The sequence below is a fragment of the Protopterus annectens genome, chromosome 3.part1 (assembly GCF_019279795.1).
Source record: "Protopterus annectens isolate FY-2018-M chromosome 3.part1, PAN1.0, whole genome shotgun sequence".
Classification (NCBI taxonomy): Eukaryota; Metazoa; Chordata; order Ceratodontiformes; family Protopteridae; genus Protopterus; species Protopterus annectens.
In genome coordinates this window covers 1,496,403,060-1,496,427,029 of record NC_056732.1, presented here as the reverse complement: position 1 = coordinate 1,496,427,029, position 23,970 = coordinate 1,496,403,060, and the positions used below count along the sequence as shown (strand labels likewise).

Here is a 23,970-nt window from a genome sequence, read left to right as displayed (position 1 = left end):
GCCACTTGCCCCCTCAGAACCGACGAGGGAGTCCCAGAACCCAGATCCCTCCAAGGATGGAACCAAGGAAGAGATTGGAGCCGATGAGGGAGCCGAAAGGAGTGGTATCGGCTCCGACGTTCCGACGGTCCTGACCCCTACGATCTCCGGCTCCGAACTCAAAGGAAGAGTCGGAGGAGGAATCGAAGAGGGAGTAGTGATAGCCATTGCCTGATGAGGAGGGCTATGCAACATTTGGGCCAGTGCCTGCGACTTAAGTGGCCTGCTAACCACCCTCTTGAGGTCATGATCCAACAACCTGGAAGATCGAGAGGAATGGGACCTGTGACTCCGCTCCGATAACAAGGGAGACTTCGGAGCCGAATGGACAGATTCCAGGGAAGGAGACCTGGACCGCTTTCTGCTCGAAGATGGCTCCGACAGCAGAGTCGGAGCCGACTGAGGCCTCGAATCATCGGTTCCAGCTGGAACCGATGCAGAGGTAGTAGTAGTAGCGCTGCTCGGCGACGGCTCCGGACATGGAGCCAACGGTTTGGCGGGCTTGGAAGGTTTACCCGACGAAGGCTTAGCCGGGGAACCTTCAGGCTTCAACAAGCCTCTCAAAATAAGTTTGTTTTTGCGTTCCTGCAGGACTCTTGGACTGAACGCATGGCAGACAGAACAAGAGTCCTGCAGTGTAGAGGTCCCAAGCAATATACACAAGAAGTGTGACCGTCTGTCAGAGACATCTTCTGACAGCACGAGTCACACTTGTTGAAGCTTGAAACCTTGGTGTCTTTCGACATCCTGAAACAAGGATGACGGGCAGAAAAAGACAATTCTAAGTGGTCTAGTCACAATCAGCCAACACACACACACACACACAGACACACACACACACACACACACACACACACACACACACACACACACACACACACACACACACACACACACACACACACACAAAGAGCTTGTAACAGACCAAGAAAAACAAAAAAAAAAACAACACTTTTTAACACAGTTTACTCTAGGCACACACATACAAGAAAAATAAAATCTACAGAAAAAATCCAAAGGGATTTACTACTACAGAACTGTAATAGAACAAGTTTAGCCAAAGGCCTAACTATTCAGTGAGGGGAAAACTGAATAAAAAAAATACCTAAGAGGGGATTCTAAACAGGGATCTATAGGGTAGGAACTAGGAATAACTATTGCTAAGGTAAGAACCCAAAAAACTGACTAAATACAAGAAAAAGATTAATACAACCTGGAGCCGGCAAAAAGATGCAACCTCGTAGCTGAAGCGGCAAACGAGATCTGGGTATATGACGCGTAGCATTATGGGACAGAGGATAGCCTCGAGCCGGTAAAAATAGCTCTCGAGCTTTAGTAATAGGCCGAGTCAGAGCCGAGGTTCGGCTCCGAACCCATCCAGCAAGAATGAAGGCGAGACTGACAACATAACATTAAACTTTAACATACGATTATCAAGTTAAAATTATGAAAATTAAAGTTGCAGAAGTATAGACTTTCCCCCATACCTATCAATAAATTTTCCATCCTTATTAAAAAGAGTAGGATTGAAATTAACTACATGCTTAGAAGCAGTGGACTCAACTAAGGCTATGGCTGCGTGATCAGTTTTGGGAATAGTGTATAAACATTCAAAAGACTGAGGAACTTTATATATCACATCTGCCATTTTACGGACAGCTGGCTATTAGGAAAATTGCAGGCAGTAACACATACATCCTCTAAAGCAGACAGGACAGGAGCAATTGGTGCAGGTTTTGGAAAATACTTCTGTAACAACTCATAGTATTTTCTGAGGGACTGAGAAACCTCAGCAAAACTGAAAACTGTGGAACATTCCAGCAATAGCCAAAGAGAAGGTGAATCCCCACAGGAATAATCAGAGACCGAGCACTCCTCTGAGTCTGAATGGGACATCTGAGGACAAAACCCTAAATCCATCCCTGCATCTTCCTATTGAGACTCAGAATCTTGAATCTCTTCAGGAAAACAGGCATGTCTCCTTTACCAGAAACTAGTCTACAAAAAAGATCAGCAGCCTGCATTAAGCACTGAGCCAGTCCCAGTAAACTACTCCTATCCTAAGAAATTTGAAGAAGAGTATATACGTTTGGTTTTCTGTTTCTTTTTGACAGGAAAAAAAGGGGCTAACCATGTTACTAATAGCAGCCACTACTTCCCCAGGAATAGGCACAGCATTCTGACATAACAGGGAAACCTTCCTTGTTCCCTCTCCCAGGACTGACAAGAGTGGCTCTTCCTTGTCCACTGAGGGGACTCCAACAGCCACAAAGGACGTGGCTAACCCCTGGTCCACAGTGGCTGTAGGTGCTACACCAGAGGGATTTGGGGTTAAAGTTGAGTGGTCTGAGGTACAACAAATGACCACAGCAGAGTCACAAACCTGTGTCTGAGGCAAACTGCTAGCCTGCTGTGGTGGCAAAGGCTGTTTGCTTAACTTTATTCTTTTTGTGGCTGGAAGAAGGACCAACCATGGGACCAACAACCTATTCCATGGTCAAGCCAAAAATGATGTCTGTTAAACTACCAAGTCCATAGAAGTTAATTTATCCACATAAGATATATCAGTTAGTTTGCCCTACTTTAAAACTGACAGAAAAAAATGACTGCTCCCTAGAAAAGTACAGGAAAGGACCAAAACCCCATTCCCACTGCACCACGATCCCGCACAATCAAGGTCTTTGTCTCTTCACCTTCCGGGTTTTCAATGTTTCCTAGTTTGGTCTTTTGACATTTGCTCTTGTGAGCTTTTGTCCTTCTGATAAGGACCCATATATGTGTGTGTATGCATACATATCTATATCTATTGTAGTTTGTTTTTGTCTTGCAATTTTTTTATTATTATTTCTTAATCAAGTTTCACATATATTTCAATGTTCAGTTTTAAAACATAGTGTTGTAATACAACCTGTATCCTGTAGGGGCAATACAGCTTCAGAAACAGTGTTGCAATACAATTTGAATCCTGTAGAGGAAATTAATTGTGGTCATGTGGTGGTGCCTGGCTTTTAATTGGAAGTGATGTCAATGATTTATGTAATCTGATGAAGTCAAGTGTATCTACTGACGAAAGCGCTGATTAAAAGAGTATTTTTCTTCATATTTGTGGCTTTTTTTTCATTTAAGTTTAGTTTGTTTCTTTGTTATTGGTATATCTATATCTATCTATATATATATATATATATATATATATATGTCTCCTTCTTCTTACTTATTATTTGACAGTATTTTTTCATATATATATATATATATATATATATATATATATATATATATATATACTTACTGTATTTATATTGTATATACAGCAGCACTTACATATTAAGCGTGCTGTACATTTGTCTCCTACAATACATAACCTGACTACTTGTTTTATCAGAGCAACCCGGCTGGGCCTGAAATTGGTCACTATTAGTCAGTGCTCTGCCTTTGTAAATAAACATAAATAAATAAATAAATAAATAAATGTGTGGGAGCTATTTCTTTTAGAGCTTCCTGCCTGAATATATGACAAACAACCTATATGGTATGGCATGGTTTCCTTCTTTAGGTAAGTATTACTTCAAGTTTGCTTTTTTGTTTAAATAAAACTACATTTTAGTGTCTCTACTGTGTTTCTATTGTATTTATTTATTAGGTCTTTTGAACTACATGTTATGTTGAGTTCTGTGTTTTCTGTTTTTTTCAGGGAGTGGGAATCTTAGTGTTTCCTCACATGTATTATTTTAAATGGATAAGCAGTAGGCTTCCTTTCATGCTGAGAGAACTGCCCTGACCTGCTGACTGCCGAATGGAAGCATTGCCTAGACAATAATTTCTTTATAATGCAAAAACAATGCATCTCTTGCTTTCTGTTAGAAGACAGGCAATCAACAGAAAATAATATGATGAGGACTGTCTTCAGAAAATGCACATTTATTTGCATGGAAACATGTACACTTCCTGACATGACTTTGACTCCCCCGTGATCAAGCATCAAAATTTTGATCATAAAGGACCAAAATCTCCTGAATGAGAACTGAGTTTGAAGTGTAAAATCTACAGAAAAAAATTAAAATTGCATGGGACAGCAAACCCTATTGCACACGTCTATGTAGGGGGCTACACCCCCAGACTTGTTACTTATATATACACCAACTACGAGGTCATACAGTCTTGGTGAAAGGAGTATTCCATGTGAAACTACAACTTCAGTCTTTATTGAGAAAATACGGCAGTCTCACACTAACGACTGATCATACAGCTATCAGTCATTAGTGTTGAGCACAAGACTAGGTCCCAAGTAAGTGTTATGCATTTGTTATTCTATTCCATCTCTGAATTTGCACTCTTTTATTTATCTGTAACAAATAAACTGATTTAGGTATGCCATTTTTCATGGGTTATACTGGAGCACTCTCCAGGTAAATGACTTCCCAGTTTGCAAGTGGATATTAGGGGACTCAAACCCATACTCCGTGAAGAACCTCATTAGCACCTCACTGACATAACTCTTTCATTTAAATTGTGAGACATTTTAAACACATTACTAAATGTACATGAAAAGAGCCCAGTATGCTAACAAGGTTGTGTCTGCACTTTTGTGATATGTGCACAAAGCCAGATTCATAAACAAGGTGATATACCTGTTATGACTGCTTATCTGTCAAACTGCTGTTGATAGTATCCTTGTGATATGACTTAAAGACTGAAGCAGTAAATTGCTCTTCTCACTGTCTTTATGATTATGAATAGGATTCCCATATGTTTGTGTTATAACACTGAAATAAAAGACTATTCAAGTACTGAGTCTTCTGAAGTACTTTGACTAGAAATTTATTTCTCTTAATTACAGTGAGATGAAACCAGAAGTAGCACTATAAAACTTCTCTTTTTAATTTATTTGTTTGAGGAATCAGAAATTACAGTCGTTAAGTTACAGTTATTCTCCAAATAAAGCTTCATGCAAGGAGGCACTAAAAGCCAAGTATTAAGAGAACTAAATGCAAAGGTAACTGAAGTGTAGATTGAAGATTCAAGAGAAGTTGAAGTAGAAAATTCCAACACTGTAGTGACATCAGAATGTGATCTTAGCAGTAACAGTCAGTGGCCGCAACAGTGATATGATCTGAAGGACAGACTGACACTCTTTGTAAGACACAAAGCTAAAACCTGGCTAATGGAGAGAGCAGCAGTGTACAGTATGAAGGGGTAGCTGTGAGTAGACAGAGCAGCAGGAGATGAAGAGATAACTTAGCGAAGAAGACTACATGGCTAGAAGTGTTGATGAGCACAGTATGACAGGTTGTATGCTCTAACATATACACAGTAGGTTGTGCCAGTGTGCCTGCACATGTCACTTGAACTTTAATATTTGATACAGTTTGTGCTTATACACATACTTATCGATTATTCTTAAGACGTGTAAATATAAGAAAGTGAAGTGCTTAGGCTAAGCCTAATGATGTAAAATACAACTAAACACAAATGGCTCAGTACCAGCAGAAAGTTACACATGTCAAGCATGGCAGAGAATATAGTGTAACTCCGTATTTAAACCACATAACTAACATTTGACTGACTGGACCAAGTTTCATGATTTCCATAAATAGGAGCTTTAGTATGGCACTAAGATCTTTTCATATTTCTCATCGTAGGATCCACAACCTTTCAAATGAAGTCTACATGGTTGTTCTCCTAACATTCCATTCACTATCAGTGTTGCCTCATACTCTTTGCTGTCTCTGAAAAAAAAATTAGATAGTTCATTAGTTGATTTTGTAGAACGTTCATGAGTTACAAACAAATAAATCTTAAACATTTATTATACATGCTTGTCATTTAGAAATGAAATTTGTAAAGCTGGTAAATGATAATGCAAAACTATATATCAGTACATTTCTGTTGAGTAAAGGAGTACTCCGAAAAGTGTTGTGTATACTGGCAGTTGTAGTAATAATAGGACTTTATTTCCCTACCGTAACAAAGTGTTTTTTTCTATGATGATGTCAATAAATGTGTGTGTGTGTGTGTGTGTGTGTGTGTGTGTGTGTGTGTGTGTGTGTGTGTGTGTGTGTGTGTGTGTGTGTGTGTGTGTGTGTGTGTGTGTAGTGGGCGTGTGTGTGTGTGTGTGTGTGTGTGTGTGTGTGTGTGTGTGTGAGTGTGTGTGTGTGTGTGTGTGTGTGTGTCTGTGTGTATCTGTGGGTGTGTGTGTCTGTGTGTGTGTGTGTGTGTGTGTGTGTGTGTGTGTGTGTGTGTGTGTGTGTGTGTGTGTGTGTGTGTGTGTGTGTGTAGTGGGTGTAAAATATACAAGTTTACTACATTAGAAGCTAAAGCTGAGCATTTTACTTTCATTTAAGCAGTTAATAACTCCAAAGTGTTCCCATTAATTATATTAATAATATATCCCAAAACACACAAACCACATTTTTGACTGCACTGACAACGCCATGTTTGCACTGACAACACCATGTTTGCACTTGATTTAAGTATCCTGCTGTTTTTTTACTTGAATTACCTTTTAGTGCTTACCTCAAGTAAGCTTTAACTGTTTTTTAGCTGTTTACTGCATTTAATACTATCTGCACTTAAAGTTACATTTAGTCGAATTTTGATTGAATATTTGTTTGTTTGCTGTTTAATTTAATTGTTGAGGCTGCCCACTAAAGTGAGCTAGCCTGTACAACTGATGTATTGCTGTTTCTGCATTTCTGTGTGTTTTCTATCTAAAAACAAAAAAACAAAAAAAATAATCCTTGTTTTCCTGCCTCTCCTCGACTAGGTTAGACCAGTTTACAGGCCTTGCTGTATTCTGGGCTGTGGTGTAGTTCCTGTGTTGTCCATTACCTTACTTGGATAGAAGGAAGTTTCTTTGCTCACCAGTGGGAGTGGGGAGCCTTGAGCAGCCTACCTGTCCTTGAGGGAAGTGACCTCAGCACAAGAGCTGTAGTAATTGGTTGGTTTGGAACATTTCTAGCTCTTTTGAAGTTCTCTGTTTAAAATCCGCCTCTGGCATTTATTTCTGGCTATACTACTCAGACACAGCTCCACGTGGTCCTGCAGAGTGGTCCTAGCTACAGAGAACTCAGAAAAGCAACTACTTTCTTGATTTAAGTATCCTGCTGTTTTTTTACTTGAATTACCTTCTAGTGCTTACCTCAAGCAAGCTTTAACTGTTTTTTTAGCTGTTTACTGCATTTAATACTATCTGCACTTAAAGTTACATTTAGTCGAATTTTGATGTAAAATTTGTTTGTTTGCTGTTTAATTTAACTGTTGAGGCTGCCCACTAAAGTGTGCTAGCCTGTACAACTGATTTATTGCTGTTTCTGCATTTCTGTGTGTTTTCTATCTAAAAACAAAAAACAAAAAAAACAATCCTTGTTTTCCTGCCTCTCCTCGACTAGTTTAGACCAGTTTACAGGCCTTGCTGTATTCTGGGCTGTGGTGTAGTTCCTGTGTTGTCCATTACCTTACTTGGATAAAAGGAAGTTTCTTTGTTCACCAGTGGGAGTGGGGAGCCTTGAGCAGCCTACCTGTCCTTGAGGGAAGTGACCTCAGCACAAGAGCTGTAGTAATTGGTTGTTTTGGACCATTTCTAGGTCTTTTGAAGTTCCCTGTTTAAAATCCGTGTTTGCACAGCTTTGCGCGATTGTGCGCATAGCGCAGCGCCGGTTAAACAAGGTTAAACTTCTTCTGGCTCTGCCAAGTCTGCTCTTCAAATTTTCCCTTAAGAAAGCTCTACTCTTTGTATAATCAGTCTACTCGCTATATTATAAGCCTAGCACTTGTTCTCAAAACCTCTCTTATAAGTAAGCACTCTCAAACTAAAGTAAGCACTACATCTACTCCTGTAAATACCCACTTCCCTTAAAGGCACAGCACTCCCTTATACTATTCTAGCATATCGAGTGGTAGAGTGCTGGCATCCTCTCCGGTTCAGCTGGTTAATCTGGGAATCTTGAGACAATGTTACAATTGTCTCATGTACACAGACAACCCTCTCCTCCTCCCAACAAACACAAATACATGTGAGAGATGCAACTATATAGCCAAACTGGAGGCTGAACTCTCTCAAATCAAGGCTGGCAAGACCAGACAGGAGGAGATGGTAACCACACACACAACAAATCCAGTCCCACATAGACCTACCCCAACTGCAAACCAATCACATAATAACACAAAGACATACTCGGAGTCTCTAATAAAAAACTTACCAAAACAACAGAGGCCTCCGAAGCAGACACCCAAAAATCCACCACCTCAAAACATAACACATGCAACACATACTTCAATAAATCAGTGTGTCAAGCAATCACAGCCCTTAAGGCCAAACACCATGCCTGATACACTAGTAATAGGTGACTCTATAGTCAGACACACTGATGTCCCGCTTACCAGGCTGAGCAAGGAGAGGGTGACTGTGAGCTGCCTGTCGGGAGCTAGGATCCGCCACATAACACACGCACTCAGGTCACTCCAAAGCAAGTACAAATATGACTCCGTCATTGTCCATGCTGGCGTGAATGACCTGAGACGTACCTCCCTGGACTACATGAAAAGAGACATAGAGGAGCTTTCTGATTATGTAGCCCAGGCTGGTATGACCCTGACCCTGAGCAGCATCTTGCCCTCACCAAGAATGATGCCTCAATACAATGACAAGATGATCAGCTTTAATAATTGGCTCAAGTACTGGTGTCATTCTAAAGGGATCCAATGTCTGTCTGCTTGGGATGACATGTTGGACAAGCCACACTGCTTCACAAGGGATGGCTTACACCTGTCACCACTGGGCTTCCGGATATTGGCTAAGGCTCTTGCCACCCCCATAGTGCCTTTTTTAGGCAAGGCTCAAAAGACAAACCCACCTCCTTAGAAAACAAAAATGGAAAAAAACTAAGGGTAATGCTGCTCAATGCCAGAAGTCTAAATCTCAAGATGCAGGCTCTCGAAGCACTCCTCAGTATGGAGAACATCGACGTCTGTGCAGTAACGGAAACCTGGTTCAAGGCTCCTGAGAGCACCCCAGCACTACCAGGCTATACCTCGTATCATACTTTTCGACCCCAAAACCTGGGCCGAACCACAAAGGGAGGGGGAGTGTCCATATTCATCAAGGACACCCACACCTCCAGGTTAGTAGCAACACATGAAGCATCGGAGACCATACAGGTGCAACTAACCATAGGAAATACTGCTATACAACTGGTAGCATGTTACAGACCACCCTCCCAATCTCAGGAACCCCATTCAGCCTTCCTGAAGACACTAGGGGATATCAATGTATCACCAAATACCATCATACTGGGAGATTTCAACTACCCTAACATAGATTGGGTGCATTATTCTAGCCCTAACACCCTGGCCCAGAGGTTCCTGGAATTCATAAATTCAAATGCACTGGAACAGCTAGTCACATCTCCCACTAGTGGAGATAATATACTAGACCTGATCATCACAAACATGGGGACAAAATGCTCCACACCGGAAGTATACCCCTCACTAGTGAGATCTGACCACAAACTAATCACCCTGGATATACATATCCCACCTACACCCCAGCACAAAAGACTATAGTGAAAAACTTCTCAAAAGCTGACTTCACTCTTCTTAAGACTGAGATGGTATCCTTTAAGCCCACTGGGCCAGTGGAAACCACATCCCACAAAGCTGAATCCTTCACAAATGCGTTATATGGACATCTCCAAGAATGCATGGATCATGCAATCCCAAATAAATCCAAGACCCTCTCCACCAAGGGCAAGCGTCCTGTCTGGTGGACCTCAGCCATAAACAAATTGTATAACAAAAGAAGGAAGCTACTGCACGACAGAGCTAAATCCCATGAAGGGAAGGCATCTCTGATCAACACTAGCAGAAAGCTATGTTCCCTCCTAAAAACATCCAAGGCCAACTTTGAGAGAAAAATCGCTAAGGACACTAAAGATAACCACAAGGCCTTCTTCAGCTATGTTAGAAACCTGGGCGGAAACCCTCAGATATGCTCAGAGTTAGTTCACAATGACAAAAAATACACTGAACCCATAGATATTGCCAACATTCTGGCTGACAGGTTCAGTGCAAATTTCTCCCCTCCCTCACCCCCAAAAGATGAAATACTTATCCCAGCTGAATGTAATCTCCCTGTCATCTCAGATGTCCAGGTGAGAGCAGCCCTCAGCAAAGCTAAAAACACAGCATCAATGGGACCTGACGGCATCCCGGGTTGCATGCTACGTGAACTCCAAGAGGAGCTTAACCCGCACATAAAAATGCTATTTAACCTTAGCCTTACCACAGGATATGTACCTGAACACTGGCGTACAGCAACAGTGGTCCCACTCCACAAAGGAGGCATCTCTACAGACCCTGGAAACTACCGCCCCATAAGCTTAACCAGCCTGGTCTGCAAAGCTATGGAAAGAATCATTATGGAACTCATAAACAGAGACATTGGGGACCTACAGACACTTGATCCCACCCAGTTCGGCTTTGTAAAGGGCAGATCCTGCCTTTTGGACCTTGTTGATTTTTTCGAAACAGTCACTAGAGCCATTGATGAGGGCAAAGCAGTCCATACAGCCTACCTGGACTTAGCTAAGGCCTTTGACACAATACCCCACTCAGGCATCATAGATAAACTCAGCAGCTTAAATGTAAACCCATATGTCACTAGATGGGTTGCAAACTGGCTAAAAGACAGAACCCATAAAGTCAAAATCGCTGGAGCCTTGTCAGACTCAAAGCCAGTCACAAGTGGTGTCCCACAGGGCTCTGTCCTGGGACCCCTCTTGTTCGGCATTTATTTCTCAGATGTTAAAGCAAACATGGGAGGGTTGTGGCTGACGAAGTTCGCAGATGACTGCAAACTAGGCGCCATAGTCGATATACCAGCTGACACATACATCCTACAGAATGGCCTCACAGAAACGGACAACTGGTGCTGGTGTCATGGCCTTAAACTAAATGCCAAAAATTGTATAGTCATCCCCTTTGGGAAAAACAAGGTACCCACAAATTATCACATAGACAGTAACCCACTGAGTACAGAAAAAGTAATCAGAGACCTGGGGACTCAAGTCGACAGCAACCTCTCATTTGACACCCACGTTGCCAAAGTGGTTAGAAAGACATTCTACCTTGCCCACCTTATCATGAAGGGATTCACGTCCAGATCAAAGGAGGTCATTGTACCCCTATACCCCTCCCTTATCAGACCCATGATTGAGTACAATGCCCCATTTGGTATGTACCTCACCCGGCACCTGCAGCAGCTGGAGAGACCACAAAAGTACCTCACCAAGAGGATCAAGGGTCTCCAACATATGTCTTATTCTGCCAGACTAAAGAAACTCCAGCTCTATTCAGTAGCATACTGTCTGCTCAGAGGTGATCTGTGCCTGACATACAAGGCCATGTCCAATCAGGATCTGATGAACATGCTCCACCTCAAAAGATCCAAATCCATCTGAACCACAAGAGCCAAAGACTTAAACCTCGGCACAAGTATGAATAGAACATGTTGGAGGGATAGATTCATAACCCAGAGGCTTCCCATGCTCTGGAACAGAATCCCAGTTCATGTTAGGCAGAGCCCCTCACTGACACTCTTCAAGAGAAACCTTGATGAGTGGATGGGAGATTGTAGGTTTACCCCGGGGGTCACCTCTGTGTCACTACTAGACAGGGGCACAGTAAACTAATTCATTTATGTAAGGGGATTTTCACTGTGTCACTACTAGACAGAGGCACAGTACTCTAATTCTATTCGGTACCACTACATGGGGTGGCGAAAGCCATATCACTATGGCTAGGCTTACAAATGCCCCAGGGCAGATAGCCTAGTACTTAACTATGAAACTATGAAACTATGTTTATGCGTCTATCATGGGATATAACACAAAATTATTTTATTTTGTTGACTGAGTAAAATGACTTGTTTGAAGACTTCTCAGTCTAAAGCAGGTACGATATAAGAAATATAGTAAGTCTGAGATCAGTGGGAAAGTAAGAAAAATAATAGATTTAATTTGAAGCCTGTCAAAAAATACAGTTGGTGGTCTTTGGCAGATCCATAGGACACAAAATGGATTGGATGGTTTTAGTTAACTATGCAAGCATACTACTCAACCAATACACTTATATCAACAATCTTTAGATGGTTCAAGAATCAGCATTCTGTGAAAAGCTTGTAATTTTGAGTTTAAAACCAAAAGCTTTAGAGCCATGCTAAACTATGACTACCTGGTCTTGCCATGCATTGTAGGAATGACAATGGAATAAGGTTATGGTTTCAGCTACCATATCAACACTGTATAATACCAATAACTCTTTATTCCCTTTTACAACTCAGAATGAACTTTATTTGCAATAAACAGAAATTATGGTACTTGCGTATTATCACAACCACATTCGGAACTGCAGAAGCAGCTTGCTTTCTAGCTGTTCTGTGGCCAAAAAATGTTTTCAGCCTGTTTTGGGAACTGGTCTATATCAGTGAAGTGTCAGTAACTCCCAAGAAAGCAGATGAGGAATGAAACATAGAACGGAAAGCAAGGCAGCGACTGTTATTTCACACTGATGGGTACTTATGTATTATACCATGACCCCCCAAAACGTGCACGCTGACTGGCCAGCGTGCACATTGTAAATCGAGTTATACTAATGGAAAAGGTCCGTCGCCGGACTTTTTCCATTAGTATAACTCTACTTTAAAACACTGTCTCGCTATGTTAAATGGGTTTAACATAGTGAGACAGCTTAAAATAAACGGAGATCTCCGTTGCTTATTTTAAAGCTGTCTCATATGCTAAACCCATTTAACCTAGCGAACAGTTTAAAAAGCAACGGAGAAAGCAAGATCTCCGTTGCTTTTATTCGCTATGTTAAATGGGTTTAACATAGCGAGACAGTTAAAATAAGCAACGGACATCTCCGTTGCTTATTTTAAAGCTGTCTCGCTATGTTAAACCCATTTAACATAGCTAATAAAAAGCAACGGAGATCTTGCTTTCTCCGTTGCTTTTGCAACTCTGATGTACTGCGCAGGCGCGGTACATCAGAACTGCCGCGGATGCCAGACATCTGCGGAAGGGCAGTAAACAGGCATTATACTATGCCATTATTTAAGAAAAGTAATAATTTCTTTTCTTAAATAATGTCATGGTATAATAGCAATAACCCACTTCTAGGTGTGGGTAATGCTGTATTTACCCACGGTTGGCTTTGTTTGGTCCCTCGGGCTTCGCCCTCGGGACCAAACCACGCCAACCGTGGGTAAATCCAGCATTACCCACACCCAGGCGTGGGTTATTGCTATATTATCACAACCACATAACAGATTCACTACCTCACATTGTAATTCCCAGTTTTACTGTACCATAGCACTCTATGTATATGCCTTAAGTGTAATCCATTTCAGTATCTGTTCTGTACAATTTTTTAATGAAAAGTGATTTTATTTCTGGAGGATCACACTGTGAGATAAATTGGCCAAGGTGTATAATTGTTAGGACGAAGCTGTCACCTGTTTTCTTCACGAATTCCTCAGAAATCTGTAAAGGGAATGGAAAAAAATGTAAAAGCGGAGATACATTTGTAAAACACTGCCGTTATAAAGTCAGTTGGTTTACAAAAATGCACTGACATAAATGTTAGGAAGGCTATGGCATTTCAACGGCAAGCATTCCTCATTCAGATGGTGATTGCTGTACTCAATTTAATGTGCACGGTTGACAGGAATGCTTCGATGACAGATTTGAGACCCAGTTTTATTAAAAGATGATCCACTTCTCTGTACTGAAATGTTTAAAGTGTGCCTGACTGATGTCATGTACTTACAAAGTTTTTGGTTCGAACACCTACCATCTATGAATGGGGAAAATTGGTTAGTGTGTTAGAACAGTCACGGCTCCTTTTCTGTCCACCTGACTACCGTCCCGTAAAAAGCAAAAGTATTTGTATAAATTGGCAAGACAGGTAGGAAGAACAAGTAAGGACTGTTATTTTTCCCGTTAAAGTTTGAGGAGATATTTCGACAGGGATATGGCATGGCGAAAGACCCATTTCTCGTGGTCGCAATGTGGTTGCGATAATACGTAAGTACAGAAATTATTTTGCCAAGAAAGCCATGGAGATTTTTAAAATATTTATAACAGCAACAGTCTGTATTTTTAATGGTTATAGTAGCATTCTCAACACCATTCTTAACTCTATCAATACCATCAACAGATGTCTGTGTTTCATCTTCTTACCTCATATAGCTGCCCTAGTATTGTGAAATAATGGAAAGAATGCTTAATGCATTCAGATGAATACAAATAATAAAGTAGTTCAAAATTAAAAAAACACAGAAAATAAAATTAATTATTTTACCCAGCACTTGGAACAGTCTTCTGCCTTCATCAGAAGGGGAAATTCTCAAGGGGCACCAGTTAGCTAGACATAGATGAAACTAAATTAACCAGCTGCTTAGTAGTAGAACAAAAGGTCTAGACCTCCAGCTCTACAGATCAGTAATTCCGCATAGCCTTTCTCATTACAAAATGGATTTTAATAATGTAATGTGAAAGAAAGGGCAAATTTAACTACAGTCCTTTGCGTTCTTTATTCCTGAATGCACTCTTCTTCTTCTTACCTTGATTGTTTCTTTCTTAATCCGTTTTATTCCGAAACTCCCCCTTCTTTCTATCTGAACACACTTAAGAACTGTGTATTTCTGTACTTGTATTAATGTTCAAATTTGTCTTTTTGCAGAAATGTATTTTACACAGTGCATTGTATTACACATACTTCTACTCATGGTAATATGACCTCTGCAGAAGAAACTCTCACCTTTACAGAAATGAATTGCTGTCACTCATGTAAACTCTGACCTTTATAGAAATTATTTTAATTGCTGTCACTCATGGAAACTCTGAACTGTATCTAATATATTATACATTGTATTTTCATTATGGTCTATATCTTTGGCTGAGGACACACTTGAAAATCACTTAAGTTGTTAACAAGTGATAAAAAATAATCAGTCAATCAGCTATCTCATAAATATTCAGACTTACAAGAACATGCCATTTCAATAAAGCTACATGAAAATAGCAATTTTTATCACTATTTTTCTATCAGCCCCACAAACAACCTGAATTCCGAAGCTAGCAAAAGATGAAGCAATATATAACACTATATTGAACTATAAAAAGAACAAAAGAAAATAAACAGATTGGTAATTCTTTTAAAATTAATGCGGCCATGTAAGCCTACAGATTAAAAAAAATGCCTCAAAATTCCACATATGACAAGCAGTCATATATTTTCAGAAATCAGTGTGACATACAAAAAGATTAATTTTAATGTGTTTATTCTTTATTAATTTGTTAACCAAAAATATTTTTAAATTGCTTTATCTTAAAAAGTATATAGATTGACGAGGATATACAACAAATCCATCTGTCATTAATCAGGATGACAAACTTTCCAAAATCACCATTAGCGTTCTCCTCCATTAAATTAACATGTTTATAAGTCATTGAATTCCACCATTAATAACCAATCACCTTGTAATCCTATTCCTTACTTTTACTTCTAGCCTACAGACTGTCAAGCTTACTTATACAATAGAGGGACAAAAGACAGAGGAGAGGGATGGACAGTGACCATCAGTAAGGCCCAACTAGCTTTGCACCTTAATGCCTTTTCTTCTCATTAAGCCACCATTATTTTAGCAATACAGATAAACAAGGGTATTTACCTATTAAGGAACTTCTGCTTAATCCCCAGCATGTGTGTTCCTTCAAATCAACTACTTCTGATAATAGGGTCTCTAATTATTCCAATGTCTGGTTATCATTTCTTTGAGCAGCATAAAATATATGTGAAAACACTTCCAGGTGGAAACTTTGAAACATCTTGTTCTATCAGTATATCTCAGCATCAAACATGTCTCCTTCTACACATTTTCAATACATTTGCATTCCAGTACCCTTGTCCGTATCTCCTTTACTTTACCTGATGTCCTTCCTCATTTCCATCAATGCTTTATATTCTACACAAATATGCATTTGAGAACTTAAGTATTCTTTCTCTTTGAAAAAAAAAAAACCCTTCAACAAATGTGGGATATATCTCTCCCTTGACTACTCAGACATTTAATTTGCCTCACTAATAACCTATGTATTCCTCTAATGATAATCCAGGCTTAACTGTGGACTTCGAAACCATCACCTCTTCTAAGGTCATACTTTAGGGCCAGTAGTTGACCCTTTATTGTTTGTGCTTACCTCAAAAAAAAAAAAACTACTCAATACCCACTTACTTTGTGCTGTTTGAGATTAATAGCTGCATTTAGTCCCAATATGACTTAGAATGTATCGAACTTCTAAGCTGATTAACTAGGACTCTTGTTCAAAGGTTCATAGGTTCATAGGTTTATACTAGGCTATCTGCCCTAAGGCATTTATAAGCCTAGCCCAGAGTTTTTGTGGCTTATGCCACCCCTTATGTTAAAAAATACTGTGCCCATTAGTTTGTTGTGCCTCTGTCCAGCAGTGACACAGAGATGATTCCCGGGGTAAACCTACGATCTCCCATCCACCGGTCAAGATTTCTCTTGAACAGAGCCAGCGAGGTGCTCTCCCTCACATGGACCGGGATTTTATTCCACAGCATAGGGAGTCTCTGGGTGACAAATCTATCCCTCCAGCATGTCCTATTTATATCCGTGCTAAGGTTTAAGTCGCTTGCTCTAGTGGATCTGGTAGATTTGGATTTTTGAGGTGGAGCATGTCCATTAATTCCGGGTTGGACATGGCCTTGTATGTCAGGCACAGGTCACCTCTGAGCAGACGGTATGCGACTGAATAGAGCTGGAGTTTCTTCAGTCTGGCAGCATATGACAGATTTTGGAGTCCCTTTATCCTTTTGGTGAGGAACTTTTGGGGTCTCTCCAATTGCTGCAGGTGTCGGGTGAGATACATCCCGAATGGGGCATTGTACTCGATCATTGGTCTGATAAGTGAAGAGTACAGGGAACAATGACCTCACTTGATCTGGATGTGAATCCCTTCATGATCAGGTGGGCAATGTAGAAGGTTTTCTAACCACTTTAGCAATGTGAGTGTCAAAAGAAAGGCCACTGTCAACCTGGGTCCCCAGGTCCCTGATAACCTCTTCTGTGCTTAGTGGATTGCCACCTATATGGTAGCTTGGGGTTACCTTGTTTTTCTCGAAGGGTATGACTATACATTTTTTGGCATTTAACTTCAGGCCATGGCTCTGGCACCAGCTATCAGTTTCCGTGAGACCTTCTGAAGGATATCTGTGTCTGATGTACTTTCCACTATGGCTCCCAGTTTGCAGTCATCTGCAAACTTTGTCAGCCATAGTCCTCCTATGTTAGCCTGTACTTCTGAGAAGTAGATGCCGAACAACAGGGGCCAAGGACTGAGCCCTGTGGGACACCACTTGTGACTGGCTTGGAGTCTGACATGGCGCCAGCTACTCTAACCCTGTGGGTTCTGTCCTTTAGCCAGTTTGCAACCCATCTTGTGACATATGGGTTTACATTTAAGCTGGTAAGTTTCTCTATAATACCCAAGTGGGGTATTGTGTCGAAAGCTTTTGCAAGGTCAAGGTAGGCTGTATGGACTGCCTTTCCTCATCAATGGCCTTGGTGACTGTTTCAAGAAGTCGACCAAGTTCAAAAGGCATGATCTGCCCTTGACAAAGCCAAACTGGGTCGGGTCCAATGTCTGCAAGTCCCCTATGTCTTTGTTTATGAGTTCCATTATGATCCTCTCCATAGCTTTGCAGACCAGGCTTGTTAAGCTTATAGGGCGGTAATTACCAGGGTCCGTAGAGGCACCGCCTTTGTGGAGTGGGACCACAGTTGCCGTACACCAGTCCTTGGGCACGTATCCTGTGGTAAGGCTAAGATTAAACAGCTGCCTTATGTGCGGGTTTAGTTCCTCATTGAGTTCGTAGCACACAGCCGGGACACCATCTGGTCCCATTGATGCTGTGTTTTTAGCTTTAGAGAGAGCAGCTTTCACCTGCGCATTGGAGATGTCTGGGAGGCTGCACTCCGCTGGGATAGTTATCTCTCCTTTTGGGGATAGGGGGTGAAGTTTGCACTGAACCTGTCTGCCAGTATGTTGGCAATGTCTGTGGGTTCAGTGATTTTTGTATCATTTTGGACTAATTCTGAGCATATCTGGGAGTTTCCACCCAGGTTTCTAACATAGCTGAAGAAGGCCTTATGATTGTCTTTTGAATCTATGGCAATTTTTCTCTCAAAGTTGGCCTTGGATGATTTTATGAGTGCTCGTATTTTTTACTAATAATGATCAAAGGTGTCTTCTCTTTTATGGATTTTGCTCTATCATGTAACAGCTTTCTCCTCTTATTGTAAAGTTTGTTTATGGCTGGGGTCCACCAGACTGGACGTTTGCCCTTGGTGGAAAGAGTCTTGATTTTATTAGGGATTGCCTGATCCATGCAGTCCTGGAGGTGTTCGTAGAAGGCATTTGTAAGGGCTTCCGCAGCTTGGGTTGTGGTTTCCACTGGCTCGGGGGCCTTGAAGGATACCACACCAGTCTTGAGTAGTGTGAAGCTTGCTTTAGAGAAGTTCTTCACTGTGGTCTTTTTTGTTTGGGGTGGGGGCGGGATGTGGATATCCAGTGAGATTAGTTTATGATCTGATCTCACCAATGAGGGATATACTTCCGGTGTGGAGCATTTTGTCCCCATGTTTGTGATGATGAGATCTAGTACATTTTCTCCTCTTGTGGGAACAGTGACTTGTTGTTACATGGCATTTGAATTTATGAACTCCAGGAACCTTTGGGCTAGAAAGTTTGGGCTTGAGTAATGTTCCTAGTCTATATTCGGGTAGTTGAAGTCACCCAATATAATGGTGTTTGGAGATACATTTATACCCTCCAGTGTCTTCAGGAAGGCTGTGTGGGGTTCCTGAGTTTGAGAGGGTGGCCTGTAGCATGCTACAAATTGTAGAGCAGTTTTGCCTATGGTTAATTGCACCTGGATGGTTTCCGATGCTTCGTGCGTTGCCACCAAACTGGAGGTGTGGGTATCCTTGATGAATATGGATACACCCCCTCCTTTTGTGGTGTGGTCCGGGTTTTGGGGCCGGAACACATGATATGAGGTAAAACCTGATAGTGCCGGGGTACTCTCAGGAGCCTTGAACCAGGTTTCAGTCACAGCACAGACATCGATTTTCTCCATACTGAGAAGGGCCTTGAGTGCGTGCATTTTGAGATTTAGACTTCTGGCATTGAGCAGCATTACCCTTAGTTTCTTCCCATTTTTGTTTTCTAGGGTGGTAGGTTTAGAATTTGAGCCTTGCCTAAAAAAGGCACTATGGGGGTGGCAAGAGCCTTAGCCAATATCCGGAATCCCAGGGGTGACAGGTGCAAGCCGTCCCTTGCGAAGCAGCGTGGTTTGTCAAGCATGTCATCCCAGGCAGACAGACACTGGATCCCTTTTGAATGACACCAGAAATTAAGCCAATTGTTAAAGCTGATCATCTTGTCTCTATGTTGTGGCATCATTCTTGGTGAAGGAAGGATGCTGCTCAGGGTCAGGGTCATACCTGCCTGGGCTACATAATCAGAGAGCTCCTCTATGTCTCTTTTCATGTAGTCCAGGGAGGTATGTCTCAGGTCGTTCACACCAGCATGGACAATGACTGTGTCATATTTGTACTTGCTGTGGAGTGACCCCAGTGCTTGTGTTATGTGGCGGATTCTAGCACCCGATAGGCAGCTTACTGTGACCCTCTCCTTGTTCAGCCTGGTGAGTGGGACGTCAGTGTGTCTGACTATGGAGTCACCTATGACAAGTATGTTTGGTGTTGTATTTGGCCTTAAGGGCTGTGACTGCTTTGCACACTGATTTTGTGTTTTATGTATTGCCTGTGGTGTGTCATGAGGTGGCGGTTGCTTGGGTGTCTGCTTTGGAGGCCTCTGCTGTTTAGGTAAATTTTTGCTCAGAGCCTCCGAGTATGTCTTTGTGTGTTTATGTGTTTGATTCATTGTTGTGATAGCTTTATGTGAGACTGGTTTTGTGGTGTGTGTAGTTGCCTTCTCCTCCTGTCTGGTCTTGCCAGTCCTGAGTTGAGAGAGCTCAGCTTCCAGTTTGGATAAATAGCTGCATCTCTCGCAAGTATTTGTGTTATGTGGGAGGAGGAGAGGGTTGTCTGTGTACATGAGGCAATTGTAACATTGCCTCAATATTCCCAGATTCACCAAATGGACAGGAGAGGATGCCAGCATCTGGCCCTTCGACATGCTAGAGAAATTAAGAAGTTTGGGGTGTAACTGAATGAGAGAGGACTTAGTAAGGAAGTGGGTACTCCTGGGGGGGGGGGGGTTCGCTAGTGAAGGACTTTTTATAATACAGAAGTGCTAAGCCTGAAAAGAAGATGCTTTTAAGACAAGTGCTGAGCTTTTTTTTTTTTTGGAGAAAAAAAAAAAAAAAGCTTTTTAGGAACAAGTGCTGCGCTTTTTAGTTAAGGGATATACTGTTTAGATTACTAGTAGAGCAGTTCTAAGGGAAAAATGAAGAACAGACTTTATGGAGCCAGAAAAAGTTTAACCTTGTTAAACCGGCACTGCCGATGCTGCTCTAGTGGCAACTCCGCTAATCGGCTAAAGCACGCTAAAGCGTGCTTGATAGCAGGGGCTGGAAAGAGCCAGGAATTGACCCAATACGGCCAATAAAACTACAGTTTCAAGTCAGTAACCACTCCCATGGGGGGCAGGGGAGCTGCTCAATGTTTTTCACTGCCACTGATCAACAGAGAGACTTTCCTTTAGCCCAAGCAAAAATGGCCTCACAGAAACTTACAAACAGTTCAGGAACAGCAAGCCTGTAACTGAACTTTTTTAAATCTCAGAAAAGTGGGAAAAAAGCAAGATAATAGGAGAAAACAACTTCACTCCATCCACAGGGGTACCAGATCAATATTACAAAACACCTCATTCATTTCCTCTCCTCATCCTTAATAGCACCATCTCCTTCCATACTGATCTATAATCTCCACTTCTCAAAACAGCATGCATCTTTAATAGTATGGCCTGTTGATAAACCACCAGGTTTGCTACTCCTAGTCCTTTTTTTTTTCCTTTGGCACTATAGTTTCTCCCAAGCCAGCCTTGGGACCCAGTCATTCCCCAAAGGATCAGGTGTCCGATTTTTCACTTTATCTAATAAATCCTTCACAGGTAGATCAAAAAAACCTTATCCCATATAAAGGAATTATTAGAGCATAAACATCTCGTGCATTTGAACCTTCTAATCCTGCTCCATAATGAATGACTTCCAGAATATAAAGAATTGCCTAACTAAATTTGGTGGTTTAAGATGTATATTCTTTTGATCATTGTAGAGATAATAATCTAAATTCCTAAATATCTCAACTTATTATGTTGCCACAGAAAGGGTCCTTGCCATAGTTATGCTGAAGTGGCAATATTCTTTACCACTGTCTATCTTAACTAGAAACATATATCCTCATAAATGCCAAAACTGAGCAAACATCTCAAAAACGGCACCCAATGCATTCCCAGGGTCTGATAAGCCAATAAGGACATCATCCCAAATCTAGACACCTATTCTCCCCAGTTTCAAAACTTCAATGGCGATCACACCTACACATGGTGATTTCTCTCTTGACTGCCACTGGACTGAGTCCTTCAGTTCATCCATAGTTATTGGATCCTGCAACACTTTTTTGTGGGCTTTTTACCTCCACTGTCCATTGACCATCAGCCCCTTTCTGGTTAATGGACCATTTATTCTCCTTCAGTGTGATGAGAGTTGATGAGAAGGAGGTCTATCATTTAGAAAGCCATCAGGTGCAGTTTGCATTTTTATTAATTTTCTCTGTGGCCTTAACTGAGCACACCTGGCTAGGAGCCAGGGGCAGGAATACAATGAGCCATTTGTAGAGGACTCCCCTCACTTCTGCAAGGGGCATATTCTTCAAGCAGCCCTGCCTTTTCCTCTATGAGAATGAGCAATGGTATCTCCAATATCTGCTGGAGAGAGACTGTACCACCCAGTATCCCCCAAGTGAATGCAACCCCTTTTCAGCCCTAGGATAGGTGAGTGGAAAATGCCCCTTCATTTTCTCCTCCCTGTTTGTCTCCTTGACTTCCATGGTTGCTAACTGACCCAGTTGCCTGGGCTGCAGGAAAGACTTCATCCCTTTGAAACATGGAGCCAAGCTGATCCTGCAAAACATTTTCCTGATATGGAGTCAGCTGTGTGAAGATTATTCCCTCCAAAATTTGCTTATCTGCTATTGGTTCTTCCTTGCCTCCAAAACCATATATAAGTCCTTACAATAATATCTAAATACCTTGAGCATTTCTAGAGATTTCCTAACTATAGCTCCCCAATCTGATTTAATCTTAAATATCCCTCTCTCTGTCTACTTTTCCTCGACCTAATGGTCAGCTGCTTTTGACTTTTGGATTATTATAAAAAATACATAGAACTTTTCTTTGAATTTGTATCTTCTTATCAAAGTATTTCCATAAACTTTGCTTTACAGTTGCACAGAAGTTACCTCTCATCCATTGTTATGCCTACCCCTCCCCAACACTTCTTGTAATGATCTTACCTTCTCAGGTAGTCTTAAATACTTTTCTTCATATTTTCTTTAGGTATCCTGTACAAATATTTCATCACCTGTATGTTGAACAACTGTTTAAGATATTCCCAATTCTCTACCTTAGCACCCTTAACCTCATTTAACATCTCCCAAAGCTGTTCCTTACACCACAATTGAAATTTTCCATATGTGAACATACCGCATGGACAATTTCAGTGTCTCCACCAGACTCCTTTAAGTTCTTCATGTCTAATTATATTATAAAAGACAGAAAAAAACATAAAAGACTCCTCATATATATATTCAGTGCTTCCAACTTACTAAGTCCATGTGCCACCCAGCCACACATAATCTACTATATCAGTTACCTACTATATCTACTATTCATTCTTCATGCCTATATAGCAGTAACTCGAAGGCTATACCATACTTTCAGAATCTTTAATCTGCTGCTCTCCATCTTTCCCTCTCTACTGCAAAACTGCAATACTGTATTGTTCACACATTCGCTATTATCCCATGTCATCAATTGTATTCATAATGTAGTGTTCTGTACCACCACTGCTTGATTTCTGCATTTTGATACTGTAGCTTTATCATATTTTGTTTTTTTGGAGCTTTCCTCCCCGGGCCTCTACTGAAAATGGTCTCATGCTGACCAAGTAGACCTTCCAGTAAACAAATCCAAATAAATAAATAAATAAATAAAAGCTGTATGGTCTAAGGTTATGAAAGGGCTCACTACTGAATCTTTTATCATATACCCATATTCTTCACTGATTACAACTGTTTTCTATTCTATACCAAGCCTTACATCTAGCTGAATAGAAGCTATATCTTTCTCAGTCTCCCAATCCTATTATATATTGTGAGAGAGAGAATTGTTTGAGGTCATTGGCTGACTGAGGTCACCTGGACTACAGCTTAGCCTAAGCACCTCATTGGTTCTTTTGAGATTTCTTTCTTAAAAGCTGTCTCAGGTTACAACTTTCTGTTACCTAAGAAGTTCAGTTGTGAATGCTCTGCCATTTCACAGTGAACTGACTGAAGGAAGGACACTGAGGAAACTCGGAGCTATAATATATAACATTAAGTATCCTGTTTTTTGTTTATTTTGTTCTTTATTTCTTTGTTATTTATAGCACTTTGTGTACTGTGTATTTTTCTAGCTAGTTTCACTGTGTGTGAGGTATTAACTAGAAATTGTCAACTTTTATTAAGCATCTGTTGGGTTATTTGTTTCTGATAACTTGTTGCAGTTAACTCTTTTTTCTAGAGGCTCCTTTAGCTGTTTAAAACTTTCATTTAAAGGCTCA

General features: G+C 41.0%; 1 protein-coding gene across 1 annotated transcript in view; it reads right to left on the bottom strand.

Annotated features, from left to right (window-relative positions):
* Nucleotides 1-4,828: 4,828 nt before the first annotated feature.
* Nucleotides 4,829-23,970, bottom strand: part of DLEC1 (DLEC1 cilia and flagella associated protein) — a 2,498,134-nt gene continuing 2,478,992 nt past the window's right edge. The window contains exon 38 of the mRNA XM_044067561.1: nt 4,829-5,762. Within this exon, the coding sequence (XP_043923496.1) occupies nt 5,636-5,762 (127 nt within the window). The 3' untranslated portion in view covers nt 4,829-5,635. The remainder of the gene's footprint in view (nt 5,763-23,970) is intronic.